Source organism: Taeniopygia guttata, chromosome 33, assembly GCF_048771995.1.
Source record: "Taeniopygia guttata chromosome 33, bTaeGut7.mat, whole genome shotgun sequence".
Classification (NCBI taxonomy): Eukaryota; Metazoa; Chordata; class Aves; order Passeriformes; family Estrildidae; genus Taeniopygia; species Taeniopygia guttata.
In genome coordinates, this window is record NC_133058.1 from 1,298,638 (window position 1) to 1,314,632 (window position 15,995).

The 15,995-nt window shown below is 47.2% G+C and overlaps 1 protein-coding gene and 1 long non-coding RNA gene across 3 annotated transcripts in view; one reads left to right on the forward strand and one right to left on the reverse strand.

Annotated features, from left to right (window-relative positions):
* Positions 1–15,995, forward strand: part of BCL3 (BCL3 transcription coactivator) — a 63,422-nt gene that overhangs the window by 23,368 nt on the left and 24,059 nt on the right. Inside the window, exons 2-3 of one of the 2 annotated variants that reach the window (XM_072920759.1) lie at positions 11,051–11,210; positions 15,769–15,877. In XM_072920759.1, coding sequence (XP_072776860.1) covers positions 11,051–11,210; positions 15,769–15,877 — 269 coding nt within the window. Of the gene's footprint in view, positions 1–4,375; positions 4,452–5,522; positions 5,773–11,050; positions 11,211–15,768; positions 15,878–15,995 lie in introns of those variants that run through there. The other variant, XM_072920758.1, reaches the window with a different exon arrangement.
* Positions 5,795–7,350, reverse strand: LOC140681257 (uncharacterized). Its single transcript, XR_012052471.1, has 4 exons — positions 7,179–7,350; positions 6,732–6,783; positions 6,595–6,644; positions 5,795–5,903 (listed from the first exon to the last, which is right to left on the reverse strand). It is a non-coding gene; the product is annotated as an uncharacterized lncRNA (long non-coding RNA).

The following is a 15,995-nucleotide window of genomic DNA, read 5'->3' on the forward strand; positions in this document are numbered from 1 at the left end:
ATTTTGGGGGATTTTGGGGATTTTTTGGGAATTTTTTGGGAATTATTTGGGGATTAAATGCGATTTTTTAGCGATTTTTGGTGTTTAAATGGGATTTTTTTGGGAATAAATTGAATTTTTGGGGATTTTTGGGCTCCTAAATGGGCACGATGATGCTGCAGTGAGCGTTGAGGTGAGGTCAGACCGAAATTTTGGGGGATTTTGGGATTTTTTGGGATTTTTGGGGGATTAAATTGGATTTTTTAGCGATTTTTGGCGTTTAAATGGGATTTTTTGGGGAATAAATTGAATTTTTGGGGATTTTTGGGTTTCCAAATGGGCACAACGACACCGCCGCCGGCGTGGCCGCCAGCGCCCAGGTGAGGCCAAAATTTGGGAATTTCGGGAATTTTTTGGGATTTAAATGGGATTTTTTTGCGATTTTTGGCATTTAAATGGGATTTTTTGGGGAATAAATTGAATTATTGGGGATTTTTTGGCTCCTAAATGGGCACAACGACACCGCCGCCGGCGTGGCCGCCAGCGCCCAGGTGAGGCCGAAATTTGGGAATTTTGGGGATTTTTTGGGATTTATTTGGGATTTTTTGGGATTTTTGGGAATTTAAATGGGATTTTTTAGCGATTTTTGGCGTTTAAATGGGATTTTTTGGGGAATAAATTGAATTTTTGGGGGATTTTTGGGCTCCTAAATGGGCACAATGATGCTGCAGGTGAGGCCAGCCTGAAATTTGGGGATTTTGGGATTTTTTGGGAATTATTTGGGATTTAAATGGGATTTTTTTTGCGATTTTTGGCGTTAAATGGGATTTTTTGGGGAATAAATTGAATTTTTGGGGGATTTTTGGGCTCCTAAATGGGCACGATGACACCACAGAGAGTGCTCAGGTGAGGAAAATTTGGGAATTTTGGGAATTATTTGGGAATTATTTGGGAATTATTTGGGATTAAATGGGATTTTTGGGGATTTTTGGCGTTTAAATGGGATTTTTTGGGGAATAAATTGAATTTTTTGGGGATTTTTGGGTCACAAATGGGCACAATGACACAACATTGAGGGCTCAGGTGAGGTCAGCCCAAAATTTGGGGGATTTTGGGATTTATTTGGGATTTTTGGGGTTTAAATGGGATTTTTTACGATTTTTGGGGGTTTAAATGGGATTTTTTGGGGAATAAATTGAATTTTGGGGGATTTTTGGGCTCCTAAATGGGCACGATGACGCCACAGCGAGCGCTCAGGTGAGGAAATTTTGGGAAATTCGGGAATTTTGGGAATTATTTGGGAATTATTTGGGATTTTTGGGGGGTTTGGGGGGTTTAAATGGGATTTTTTAGCGATTTTTGGCGTTTAAATGGGATTTTTTGGGGAATAAATTGAATTTTTGGGGGATTTTTGGGCTCCTAAATGGGCACAACGACACCACAGTGAGCGCTCAGGTGAGCAAAATTCGGGAATTTCGGGAATTATTTGGGAATTTTTTGGGATTTAAATGGGATTTTTTGGGGATTTTTGGCGTTTATATGGGATTTTTGGGGGAATAAATTGAATTTTTGGGGATTTTTGGGTTCACAAATGGGCACGATGACACGGCATTGAGGGCTCGGGTGAGGACAGACTGAAATTTGGGAATTTTTGGGAATTATTTGGGAATTATTTGGGAATTTTTTGGGATTTTTGGCGTTTAAATGGGATTTTTTGGGGAATAAATTGAATTTTTGGGGGATTTTTGGGCTCCTAAATGGGCACGATGACATCACAGCGACTGCTCGAGTGAGGTCAGACCGAAATTTGGGGGATTTTGGGATTTATTTGGGAATTATTTGGGATTTTTGGGGTTTAAATGGGATTTTTTAGCGATTTTTGGCGTTTAAATGGGATTTTTTGGGGAATAAATTGAATTTTTGGGGGATTTTTGGGCTCCTAAATGGGCACAATGACAAAACATTGAGGGGTCGGGTGAGGCCAGAGTGAAATTTGGGGGATTTTGGGGTTTTTTTGGGATTTTTTGGGATTTTTTAGCGATTTTTGGCGTTTAAATGGGATTTTTTTGGGAATAAATTGAATTTTTGGGGGATTTTTGGGCTCCCAAATGGGCAGCGAGGGCTCAGGTGAGGTCAGAACGAAATTTGGGAATTTTGGGAATTATTTGGGAATTTTTGGGGATTTTTTGGGGATTTTTTGGGGATTTTTGGCGTTTAAATGGGATTTTTTGGGGAATAAATTGAATTTTTGGGGGATTTTTGGGCTCCTAAATGGGCACAACGACACCGCCGCCGGCGTGGCCGCCAGCGCCCAGGTGAGCCCGAAATTCGGGAATTTTGGGGATTTTTTGGGAATTTTTTGGGATTTTTGGGGGGTTTGGGGGGTTTAAATGGGATTTTTTGAGGAATAAATTGAATTTTTTGGGGATTTTTGGGCTCCTAAATGGGCACAAAAGGAGCAGTGAGTGCTCAGGTGAGGTCAGACCAAAATTTGGGGATTTTTGGGAATTATTTGGGAATTATTTGGGATTTTTGGTGTTTAAATGGGATTTTTTGGGGAATAAATTGAATTTTTGGGGGAATTTTGGGCTCCTAAATGGGCGCGAAGACAGCACAGCAAGCGCCCAGGTGAGGAAATTTTGGGAATTTTGGGGTTTATTTGGGGATTTTTTGGGATTTTTGGGGGTTTAAATGGGATTTTTTAGTGATTTTTGGCGTTTAAATGGGATTTTTTGGGTAATAAATTGAATTTTTGGGGATTTTTGGGCACAACGACACCGCCACCGGCGTGGCCGCCAGCGCCCAGGTGAGGCCAAAATTCCGGAATTTCGGGGATTATTTGGGATTTAAATGGGATTTTTTACGATTTTTGGGAATTTAAATGGGATTTTTTAGCGATTTTTGGCGTTTAAATGGGATTTTTTGGGGAATAAATTGAATTTTTGGGGGATTTTTGGGCTCTGAAATGGGCACAACGACACAACATTGAGGGCTCGGGTGAGGCCAGAGTGAAATTTGGGGGATTTTGGGATTTTTTGGGAATTATTTGGGATTTTGGGGGTTTAAATGGGATTTTTTGGCGATTTTTGGCGTTTAAATGGGATCTTTTGGGGAATAAATTGAATTTTTGGGGGATTTTTGGGCTCCTAAATGGGCACAACGACACCGCCGCCGGCATGGCCGCCAGCGCCCAGGTGAGGCCAAAATTTGGGAATTTTGGGGATTTTTTGGGAATTATTTGGGACTTTTTACAATTTTTTGGGATTTAAATGGGATTTTTTAGCGATTTTTGGCGTTTAAATGGGATTTTTTGGGGAATAAATTGAATTTTTGGGGAATTTTTGGGCTCCCAAATGGGCACAATGACAAAACATTGAGGGCTCAGGTGAGGCCATCCCGAAATTTGGGGGATTTTGGGAATTATTTGGGATTTTTGGGGGTTTAAATGGGATTTTTTGGCGATTTTTGGCGTTTAAATGGGGTTTTTTGGGGAATAAATTGAATTTTTGGGGGATTTTTGGGCTCCTAAATGGGCACAACGACACCACAGTGAGCGCTCAGGTGAGGCCAGACCGAAATTTGGGAATTTTGGGGATTTTTTGGGTTTAAATGGGATTTTTTTAGCAATTTTTGGCGTTTAAATGGGATTTTTTGGGGAATAAATTGAATTTTTGGGGGATTTTTGGGGAAATTTTGGGGATTTTGAGTTAAATTTTAAGGATTTTAGATTCAATTTTGAGGATTTTTTTTGGATTTTTGGGCTAAATTTTGGGGGGGGTTAGGTGAAATTTTGAGGATTTGGGTTTAAATTTGGGGATTTTTTGTATTTTGGCTTAAATTTTGAGGATTTTTTTGTATTTTGGGTGAAATCATGGGGGGATTTTGGGGAAAAATTTGAGGATTTTGGAGAGTTCGGGTTAAATTTTGAGGATTTTTGGGATTTTGGGTGAAATTTTGGGGGAACTTTGGGTGAAATTTCAGGGGGATTTCAGGTGAAATTTGGAGGATTTTGTGGGGATTTTGGGTTAAATTTTGGGGATTTGGGGATGAAATTTGAGGATTTTTTGGATTTTGGGTTAAATTTTGTGGGGATTTTGGGTGAAAATTTGAGGATTTTGGGTAGTTTGGGTTAAGTTTTGAGGATTTTTGGGATTTTGGGTGAAATTTCGGGGGGATTTTGGGGTGAAATTTGAGGATTTTGGGGAGTTCAGGTAAAGTTTTGAGGATTTTTGGGATTTTGGGGTGAAATTTCGGGGGGATTTTGGGGTGAAATTTGAGGATTTTGGAGAGTTCAGGTTAAGTTTTGAGGATTTATGGGATTTTGGGTGAAATTTCGGGGGGATTTTGGGTGAAATTTTGGGATTTTGGGGTGTCTGAGCCCACCCCTCCCCCCAAGGTGATCGACATCCTGCGGGGAAAAGCCTCGAGACCCCCCCAGGACCCCCCAAAATCCCCCCGGGACCCCCCCCACGGTGAGGCCCAAATTTGGGGGGTCCTGGGGGGATTTTGGGGGGTCCTGGGTGGGAATTCCCAAATTTTGGGGGGTCCAGGGGAAAAATTCCCAAATTTTGGGTTCCCTGGGGGGATTTTGGGGGGTCCTGGGGAAAAATTCCCAAATTTTGGGGGAACCTGGGTGGGAATTCCCAAATTTTGGGTCCCTGGGGGGATTTTGGGGGTCCTGGGTGGGAATTCCAAAATTTTGGGGTCCCTGGGGGGATTTTGGGGGGTCCAGGGTGAAAATTCCCAAATTTTGGGGGTCCTGGGTGGGAAATTCCCAAATTTTGGGGTCCCTGGGGGGATTTTGGGGGGTCCTGGGTGGGAAATTCCCAAATTTTGGGGGGTCCTGGGTGGGAATTCCCAAATTTTGGGGTCCCTGGGGGGATTTTGGGGGGTCCTGGGTGGGAATTCCCAAATTTTGGGGGTCCTGGGGAAAAATTCCCAAATTTTGGGGTCCCTGGGGGGATTTTGGGGGGTCCTGGGTGGGAATTCCCAAATTTTGGGGTCCCTGGGGGGATTTTGGGGGGTCCTGGGTGGGAATTCCCAAATTTTGGGGGGTCCTGGGGAAAAATTCCCAAATTTTGGGGTCCCTGGAGGGATTTTGGGGGATCCTGGGTGGGAATTCCCAAATTTTTGGGTCCCTGGGGGGATTTTGGGGGGTTTTGGGTGGGAATTCCCAAATTTTGGGGGGTCCAGGGGTGGGAATTTCCAAATTTTGGGGTCCCTGGGGGGATTTTGGGGGTCCTGGGTGGGAATTCCCAAATTTTGGGGTCCCTGGGTGGGATTTTGGGGGGTCCTGGGTGGGAATTCCCAAATTTTGGGGGATCCTGGGTGGGAATTCCCAAATTTTGGGGTCCCTGGGGGGATTTTGGGGGGTCCTGGGGAAAAATTCCCAAATTTTGGGGGGTCCTGGGTGGGGATTCCCAAATTTTGGGGTCCCTGGGTGAATTTTTGGGGTCCCAAGTGTCCAAAATTCCCCAATTTTGGGTCTCCCGGCTGGAAAAAAACCCCAAATTTTGGCTCCTCTGGCCACGCCCCCTTTTCAGGCAGCGCCTCCCAAGCCCCGCCCACTTCCGCCTCCGCAGCCAATGGGGTGGAAGGGGCGGGGCTGACGGGAAGCTCCGCCCACCGACGGAGCAGCGACCAATCAGAGGCGGACACGGGGAGGCCACGCCCCTCGGCCCCTCCGAGGCTCCGCCCACGGGAGGGGCGTGGCCAGGGCGTCACAAATTAATAAAACCCACAAATTAAATAAAAATAAAATTAAAATAAAATTAAAATAAAATAAAAATTATAAAAATGAGCAGGAAAATACTGGTTTAAACTGGAAAAGGGGCGTGGTTTATTTGTGGGCGTGGCTTTTTGGGAGGCCACGCCCCCTTTTAGACCAACTCCCCCTCGGGGGTCACCAGCGGTTCCGGGGTCACCTGAGGGGGGGAGGGGCAAAGGGTGGGGGAGGGGCCAGAGGGGATTTTTGCCCCTCCCCCACCTTTAATTGCCCCTCCCCCACCCCTCAAAGCGGCTTCCGGGCCCCTCCCCCACCTCAATCCCCTCCCCCCCCAAAAATCTCATCTGCCCCTCCCCCACCCCCAAATCCCCTCCCCCACCCCCCAAAATCCCCTCCCCCACACCCCAAATCCCCTCCCCCACCCCCAAATCCCCTCCCCCACCTCAATCCCCCTCCCCCACCCCAAATCCCCTCCCCCACCCCTCAATCCCCTCCCTTACCCCCCAAATCCCCTCCCCCACCCCCCAAATCCCCTCCCCCACCCCCAAATCCCCTCCCCCACCCCAAATCCCCTCCCCCACCCCTCAATCCCCTCCCTTACCCCCCAAATCCCCTCCCTTACCCCCCAAATCCCCTCCCCCACCCCCCAAATCCCCTCCCCCACCCCCCAAATCCCCTCCCCCACCCCCAAATCCCCTCCCCCACCCCAAATCCCCTCCCCCACCCCCAAATCCCCTCCCCCACCCCCCAATCCCCTCCCCCACCCCCCAATCCCCTCCCACCCCCCAAATCCCCTCCCCCACCCCCCAAATCCCCTCCCCCACCCCCAAATCCCCTCCCCCACCCCTCAATCCCCTCCCCCACCCCCAAAATCTCCTCCCCCCCCTCACCTGCCCCTCCCCCCACGGCTCCACCTCCTCGTACAGGTGAGGCTCCGCCCCTGGGGGGGGAGGGGCGGCGGGTGAGGGGTGGGGGATGGGCACCGGCCCCTCCCCCCGCCCCTCCCCCCCGCCCCTCCCCCACTCACCTTTGGGGGCGGGGCCCAGGCCGGAAGGGCCTCGGGAACTTCCGGAACTGGGCTGGGGGTGGGGGAGGGGCGGATGGGGGGAGGGGTCACGAAGGGGTCACAGAGAGCCCCTCCCCCACTCCTGAAACAGCCCCTCCCCCACCTCAAATCTGCCCCTCCCCCACCCCAAATCAACCCCTCCCCCACCCCCGAAATGACTGAGACCCCAAAAACTGCCCATCCCCCACCCCAAATCCGCCCCTCCCCCACCCTAAATCTGCTCCTCCCCCACCCGAAATCTGCCCCTCCCCCACCCAAATCCGCCCCTCCCCCACCCTAAATCTGCCCCTCCCTCACCCCAAATCCGCCCCTCCCCCACCCAAACCCGCCCCTCCCCCACCCAAACCCGCCCCTCCCCCACCCCAAATCTGCCACTCCCCCACCCCAAACCCGCCCCTCCCCCCTCACCGTCTCGGCCCCCTCCGCGCGTTCCCGGCCCCGCCCCCAGCGGAACCGGAAGTGGCAGCGGCAGCAGAGCCCCGCCCCCAGGGCGGGCAGGAGGAGCCCCCCGAGCGCGCACAGCGCCCCCAGCAGGGCGGGCGGGGCTCCGCCCCCCTCGGCCACGCCCCCCGGCGGCTGCTCGGGCCAATTTTCCCCCAATTTTATCCCAAACTTTCCCCTATTTCCCCCCCAATATTCCCCATTTTTCCCATTTTTTTCCCAATTTCCCCCCAATTTTCCCCGAATTGTTCCCGAATTTTCCTCCCAATTTCCCCCCAATTTTTCCCTCACTTTTTTCCCAATTTCCCTACATTATTTCCCAATTTTCCCCAGTTTTATCCCAAAATTTCCCCCATTTTCCCCCCCAATATTCCCCATTTTTCCCATTTTTCCCCATTTTTTCCCAATTTCCCACCAATTTTTCCCAAATTGTTCCCGAATTTTCCTCCCAATTTTCCCCCAATTTTTCCCTCACTTTTTCCCCAATTTTCCCCCATTTTTTCCCAATTTTCCCCAATTTTATCCCGATTTTTTCCCCACTTTTTCCCAATTTTCCCCAATTTTATCCCAAATTTTCCCCCATTTTCCCCCCCAATATTCCCCATTTTTCCCAGTTTTCCCCCATTTTTTACCCAATTTTCCCACAATTTTCCCCACATTTTATTCCCACTTTTTCCCAATTTCCCCCAATTTTATCCCAAATTTTCCCCCATTTTCCCCCCAATATTCCCCATTTTTTCCAGTTTTTTCCCATTTTTTTTTCCAATTTCCCCCAAATTTTCCCGAATTTTCCCCAAATTTTCCCCTCACTTTTTTCTCAATTTCCCCCCAATTTCCCCCATTTTTTTTCCTAATTTCCCCCCATTTTTCCCCAATTTTTCCCAATTTTTTCCCCAATTTCCCCCAATTTTATCCCAAACTTTCCCCCATTGTTCCCCCATTTTCCCCCCCAATATTCCCCAATTTTCCCTTTTTTTCCTATTTTTTTCCCAATTTTCCCCACATTTTATCCCCACCTTTCCCCAATTTCCCCCCATTTTTTTCCCAATTTCCCCCAATTTTATCCCAAACTTTCCCCCATTTCCCCCCCAATATTCCCGATTTTTCCCAGTTTTTTCCCCATTTTTTCCCAATTTCCCCACGATTTCCCCCACATTTTATCCCCGCCTTTCCCCAAATTTCCCCCAAATTTTTTCCCAATTTCCCCCAATTTTATCCCAAACTTCCCCCATTGTTCCCCCTAAATTTTCCCCAATATTCCCCATTTTTCCCATTTTTTCCCACTTTTTCCCAATTTCCCCCAATTTTATCCCAAATTTTCCCCTATTTCCCCCCAATATTCCCCATTTTTCCCATTTTTTACCCATTTTTTCCCCAATTTTCCCACAATTTTCCCCACATTTTATTCCCACTTTTTCCCAATTTCCTCCAATTTTATCCCAAACTTCCCCCCATTGTTCCCCCTAAATTTTCCCCAATATTCCCAATTTTTCCCATTTTTTCCCATTTTTTCCCCAATTTCCCCTCCCCCATTTTTTCCCAATTTCCCCCAATTTTATCCCAAACTTCCCCCATTGTTCCCCCATTTTCCCCCCCAATATTCCCATTTTTTCCCACTTTTTTCCCCATTTTTTCCCAATTCCCCCCAATTTTTTGCCCAATTTCCCTTCCCCACTTTTTCCCAATTTCCCCCCATTTTATCCCAAATTTTCCCCCATTTTCCCCCCAATATTCCCCATTTTTTCCCAGTTTTTTCCCCATTTTTTCCCAATTTCCCCCATTTTTTCCTAATTTCCCCCCATTTTTTCCCAATTTCCCCTCCCCACTTTTTCCCAATTTTCCCCAATTTTATCCCAAATTTTCCCCCATTTCCCCCCCAATATTCCCCATTTTTTCCAGTTTTTTCCCCATTTTTTCCCAATTTCCCCCCAATTTTTCCCGAATTTTCCTCCCAATTTTCCCCCAATTTTTCCCTCACTTTTTTCTCAATTTCCCCCCATTTTTTCCCAATTTCCCCCAATTTTATCCCAAACTTTCCCCCATTTTTATCCCAATATTCCCCATTTTTCCCATTTTTCCCATTTTTTTCCCAATTTTCCCCACATTTTATCCCCACCTTTCCCAAATTTCCCCCCAATTTTTGCCCAATTTCCCCTCCCCCTTTTTCCCAATTTTCCCCAATTTTATCCCAAATTTTCCCCCATTTTCCCCCCCAATATTCTCCATTTTTCCCAGTTTTTTCCCGATTTTTTCCCCACTTTTTCCCAATTTCCCCCAATTTTATCCCAAACTTTCCCCCATTTTCCCCCCCAATATTCCCCATTTTTCCCAGTTTTTTCCTATTTTTTTCCCAATTTCCCCTTCATTTTCCCCCAATTTTTTTCCTGTTATTTTCTGATTTTTCCCCCAATTTTTTGTGCAATTTTCCCCAATTTCCCCCCAATTTTTCCCACATTTCTCCCACTTTTCTTCCCCAATTTTTCCTCAATTTTCCCCCAATTTTCTCCTGATTTTCTCCCACTTTTCCCAATTTCCCCCCAATGTTTCCCCCATTTTTTCCCCCAAATTTTCCCAATTTCCCCCCAATTTTTTGCCCAAATTTTCCCATTTTCCCCCAATTTTTCCCCCAATTTTTCCCCCCAATTTTTTTCCCCATATTTTCCCAATTTTCCCCCATTTTTTTCCCCAAATTTTCCCAATTTTCCCCCCCAATTTTCTTCCCCAATTTTCCCAATTTTCCTCCAGTTTTTCGCCCAAATTTTCCCATTTTCCCCCCAATTTTTTCCCCAAATTTTCCCATTTTCCCCCAATTTTTTTCCCCAAATTTTCCCAATTTCCCCCCAATTTTTTCCCCAGGTTTTCCCAATTTCCCCCCAATTTTTCCCCCAAATTTTCCCATTTTCCCCCCAATTTTTCCCCAAATTTTCCCATTTTTCCACCAATTTTTCTCCCCAAATTTTCCCAATTTCCCCCCAATTTCCCCCCCATTTTTTCCCCCAAATTTTCCCATTTTCCCCCCATTTTTTTCTCCCCAATTTTCCCCAATTTTCCCCCCAATTTTTTTCTCCAAATTTTCCCAATTTTCCCCCAAATTTTCCCCCAAATTTTCCCAATTTTTCCCCAGATTTTCCCAATTTCCCCCCAATTTTTCCCCCAAATTTTCCCATTTTTCCCCCAATTTTCCCAATTTTCTCCAATTTTTCAACTAAATTTTCCCATTTTCACCCCAATTTTCTTCCCCAATTTTCCCAATTTTCCCCTAATTTTCCCCCCAATTTTTCCCAATTTTCCCCCATTTTTTCCCCCAAATTTTCCCATTTTTCCCCCCATTTTTCCCCAAATTTTCCCAATTTTCCCCCAATTTTCTTTCCCAATTTTTCCCCAATTTTTTCCCCAATTTTTCCCCAATTTTTTCCCCAAATTTTCCCATTTTCTCCCATTTTTTTCCCCAAATTTTCCCATTTTTCCCCCATATTTTTCCCCAAATTTTTCTCCAAATTTTACCAATTTCCCACCAATTTTTTCCCCCAAATTTTCCCAATTACCCCCCCAATTTTTCACCTAAATTTTCCCAATTTTTCCCCCAATTTTTCCCCCAAATTTTCCCAATTTCCCCCCATTTTTTCCCAATTTTCCCCCAATTTTTTTCCCAAATTTTCCCATTTTCCCCCAAATTTTTCCCCCAAAATTTTTCCCATTTTCCCCAATTTTTTTTCCAAATTTTCCCAATTCCCCCAAATTTTTCCCCCAAATTTTCCCATTTTCCCCCAATTTTCCCCCCAATTTTTCCCAATTTTTCCCCCAATTTTTCCCAATTTTTCCCAATTTTTCCCTTCCAGGTGTGAGGGCGGAGCCGCCGCTGCCGTTTTTGGGGGGAGGGGGAATTTTGGGGGTTCCCCCCGCCCCGATTTTGGGATCCCCAAATTTGGGGGTCCCCCCTGAGCCCCCCTTGGCCGCCGCCATCGCCGCCGCCACGCGGCAGGACGAGGACGGGGACACGTGAGTGACACCCCAAAATCCCCAAAATTCACCCCAAAATCCACCCCAAAATTCACCCCAAAATTCACCACAAAATCCACCCCAAAAACCCCAAAATTCACCCCAAAAACCCCAAAATTCACCCCAAAATTCACCCCAAAATCCACCCCAAAATTCACCCCAAAATTCATCCCAAAATTCACCCCAAAATCCACCCCAAAAACCCCAAAATTCACCCCAAAATCCACCCCAAAATTCACCCCAAAATTCACCCCAAAATTCACCCCAAAATTCACCCCAAAATTCACCCCAAAAACCCCAAAATCCACCCCAAAATCCACCCCAAAATTCACCCCAAAATTCACCCCCAAAAACCCCAAAATTCTGCCCCAAAACCCCAAAATTCACCCCAAAATCCACCCCAAAAACCCCAAAATCCACCCCAAAAACCCCAAAATCCACCCCAAAATTCACCCCAAAATTCACCCCAAAATCCCCCCCAAAATTCACCCCAAAATTCACCCCAAAATTCACCCCAAAATCCACCCCAAAAACCCCAAAATTCACCCCAAAATCCACCCCAAAAACCCCAAAATCCACCCCAAAATCCACCCCAAAATTCACCCCAAAATCCACCCCAAAATTCACCCCAAAATCCACCCCAAAAACCCCAAAATCCACCCCAAAAACCCCAAAATCCACCCCAAAATTCACCCCAAAATTCACCCCAAAATTCACCCCAAAATTAACCCCAAAATTCATCCCAAAAACCCCAAAATCCACCCCAAAAACCCAAAAATTCACTCCAAAAAACCCAAAATTAATCCCAAAAACCCCAAAATCCACCCCAAAATTCACCCCAAAATTCACCCCAAAACCACCAAAATTCACCCCAAAAACCCCAAAATTCGCCCCAAAATTCACCCCAAAATCCACCACAAAATTCATCCCAAAAACCCCAAAATTCACCCCAAAATTCACCCCAAAATCCACCCCAAAACCCCAAAATTCACCCCAAAATTCACCCCAAAATTCACCCCAAAAACCCCAAAATCCACCAGAGAAACCCCAAAAACCCCAAAATTCACCCCAAAACCCAAAAATTCACCCCAAAAACCCCAAAATTCACCCCAAAATTCATCCCAAAATTCATCCCAAAATTCACCCCAAAATCCACCCCAAAATTCATCCCAAAATTCACCCCAAAATTCACCCCAAAATCCACCCCAAAAACCCCAAAATTCACCCCAAAAACCCCAAAATTCACCCCAAAAACCCCAAAATTCACCCCAAAAAACCCAAAATTCAGCCCAAAATTCAGCCCAAAATTCACCCCAAAATTCACCCCAAAAACCCCAAAATTCACCCCAAAATCCACCCCAAAATCCACCCCAAAATTCACCCCAAAATTCACCCCCAAAACCCCAAAATCCGCCCCAAAATTCACCCCAAAAACCCCAAAATTCACCCCAAAATTCACCCCAAAATTCACCCCAAAATTCACCCCAAAAACCCCAAAATTCACCCCAAAATTCACCCCAAAATTCACCCCAAAATTCACCCCAAAAACCCCAAAATCCACCCCAAAATTCACCCCAAAATTCACCCCAAAATCCACCCCAAAATTCACCCCAAAAACCCCAAAATTCACCCCAAAATTCACCCCAAAAACCCCAAAATCCACCCCAAAATTCAGCCCAAAATTCACCTCAAAAACCCCAAAATTCACCCCAAAAACCCCAAAATTCACCCCAAAATTCACCCCAAAAACCCCAAAATTCACCCCAAAATTCACCCCAAAATTCACCCCAAAAACCCCAAAATTCACCCCAAAATTCACCCCAAAAACCCCAAAATCCACCCCAAAAACCCCAAAATTCATCCCAAAAACCCCAAAATTCACTCGGGACTCCCAAAATCCACCTGGGACCCCCAAAATTCACCCGAGACACCCCAAAATTCACCTGGGACACCCCAAAAATACCAAAATTCACCCGGGACACCCCAAAATTCAACTGAGAAACCCCAAAAACCCCAAAATTCACCTGGGACATCCAAAAATTCACCCGGGACAACCCAAAATTCACCCGGGAAACCCCAAAATTACCAAAATTCACCCGGGACACCCCAAAATTCACCTGAGAAACCCCAAAAAAATCCCCAAAACCACCTGGGAAACCCCAAAAATCCCAAAATTCACCCGGGAAATCCCAAAATCACCCGGAAAACCCCAAAATTCACTTGGGGAAACCCCAAAAAAATCCCCAAATTTCACCCGGAAAACCCCAAAATTCACCCGGGAAACCCCAAAATTCACCTGGGAAACCCCAAAAAAATCCCCAAAATCACCGGGGAAACCCCAAAAACCCCAAAATTCACCCGGGAAACCCCAAAAAATCACCCGGGAAACCCCAAAAAAATGCCCAAAATTCACCTGGGACACCCCAAAAATCCCAAAATTCATCCGGAAAACCCCAAAATTCACCCGGGAACCCCCAAAATTCACAAGGGAAACCCCAAAAACCCCAAAATTCACCCCGAAAACCCCAAAATTCACCCGGGAAACCCCAAAAAAATCCCCAAAATTCACCCGGGAAACCCCAAAATTCACCCGGGAAACCCCCAAAAAAATCCCCAAAATCACCGGGGAAACCCCAAAAAAATCCCCAAAATTCACCCGGGAAACCCCAAAATTCACCCGGGAACCCCCAAATTTCCCTCTCCGGGGATCCCAAAAGTCCCCAAATGTCCCCAAATGTCCCAAAAGGTCCCAAAATGTCCCGAAATGTCCCCAAAATGTCCCAAAATCCCCAAAATGTCCCGAAATGTCCCCAAAATGTCCCGAAATGTCCCCAAAATGTCCCCGCCCCCACCCCGAGGGGAATCCCCGCGCCTTCGGTGACGTCATCAGGGAGGCCACGCCCACGGCGGGGAGGCCACGCCCCCTTACGGGAACAGCGCGGGGGGAGGGGCGGGAAGGGATTGGGGACATTTCGGGGCTTTTTGGGGACATTTTGGGACATTTGGGGACATTTTGTGACATTTGGGACATTTTGGGGATATTTGGGGATATTTTGGGACATTTTGGGGACATTCTGGGGACATTTGGGGACATTTGGGGACATTTCGGGGACATTTGGGGACATTTTGGGGACATTTGGGGACTTTTTGGGGATATTTTGGGGACATTGGGGACATTTGGGGGGATTTGGGGACATTTGGGGACATTTTGGGACATTTGGGGATATTTTGGGGACATTTGGGGACATTTGGGGACATTTTGGGGACATTTTGGGGACATTTGGGGACATTTGAGGGACATTTTGGGGACATTTTGGGGACATTTGGGGATATTTGGGACTTCCCCAATGTCCCCAAATCTCCCAAATTTCCCCCGATTTTCCCCCTTTTTTTTTGCCTCCAAATGTCCCCAAATGTCCCCAAATGTCCCCAAATCCCCAAAATGTCCCCAAATGTCCCCAAAATGTCCCCAAAATGTCCCCAAAATGTCCCCAAATGTCCCCAAAATGTCCCCAAAATGTCCCCAAATGTCCCCAAATGTCCCCAATGTCCCCCCAATTCCCCCAATGTCCCCAATGCCCCCAATGCCCCCGATGTCCCCAAATGTCCCAAATCCCCCAAATGTCCCCAATGTCCCCAACCCCATTTTTCCCTTTTTCCACCCATTTTTTCCCAATGTCCCCAATGTCCCCAATGTCCCCAAAATGTCCCCAATGTCCCCAAATGTCCCCAATGTCCCCAATGTCCCCAAATGTCCCCAATGTCCCCAAATGTCCCCAAATGTCCCCAATGTCCCCAATCCCATTTTTCCCAAATTTCCCCCATTTTTTCCCTTTTTCTCCCATTTTTCTCCAATGTCCCCAAATGTCCCCAAGTCCCCCAAAGTGTCCTCAATGTCCCCAATGTCCCCAACCCATTTTTCCCAATTTTCCCCCATTTTTTCCCATTGTTCCCCATTTTTTCCCAATGTCCCCGATGTCCCCAATCTTCTCCATCTTCTCAATGTCCCCAAATCCCCCAATGTCCCCAATGTCCCCAATCCCATTTTTTCCCAATGTCCCCAATGTCCCCAATGTCCCCGATGTCCCCAAATGTTCCCGGTGTCCCCAACCCCATTTTTCCCAAATTTCCCCCCATTTTTCCCAAATCCCCCCAATGTCCCCAATGTCCCCAATGTCCCCAATCCCATTTTTTCCCTCTTTCCTCCCATTTTTTCCCAATGTCCCCAATGTCCCCAAATCCCCTCAATGTCCCCAATGTCCCCAATGTCCCCAATCCCCGAAATCCCCCAATGTCCCCAACGTCCCCCATGTCCCCATTCATCCCAATGTCCCCAATGTCCCCAACCCCCCCAATGTCCCCAATGTCCCCAAATGTCCCCAATGTCCCCAGTCCCATTTTTTCCCTTTTTCCTCCCATTTTTTCCCAATGTCCCCAATGTCCCAAATCCCCCCCAATGTCCCCAATGTCCCCAATGTCCCCAATGTCCCCAATGTCCCCAAATCCCCGAAATCCCCCAAATGTCCCCAATGTCCCCCAATGTCCCCGCTGTCCCCAGGCCGCTGCACATCGCGGTGGCACAGGGCGCAGTGACCGTCGCTCGCCGCTTGGTGTCGCTGTTCCTGCGGGGGGGGCGCGACCTCGACGTGTACAACCACCTGAGACAGGTGAGGGGACATGGGGACATTGGGGACATCGGGGACATTGGGGACATTGGGGACATTTGGGGGGATTGGGGACATTGGGGGGATTGGGGACATTGGGGACATTGGGGACATTGGGGAC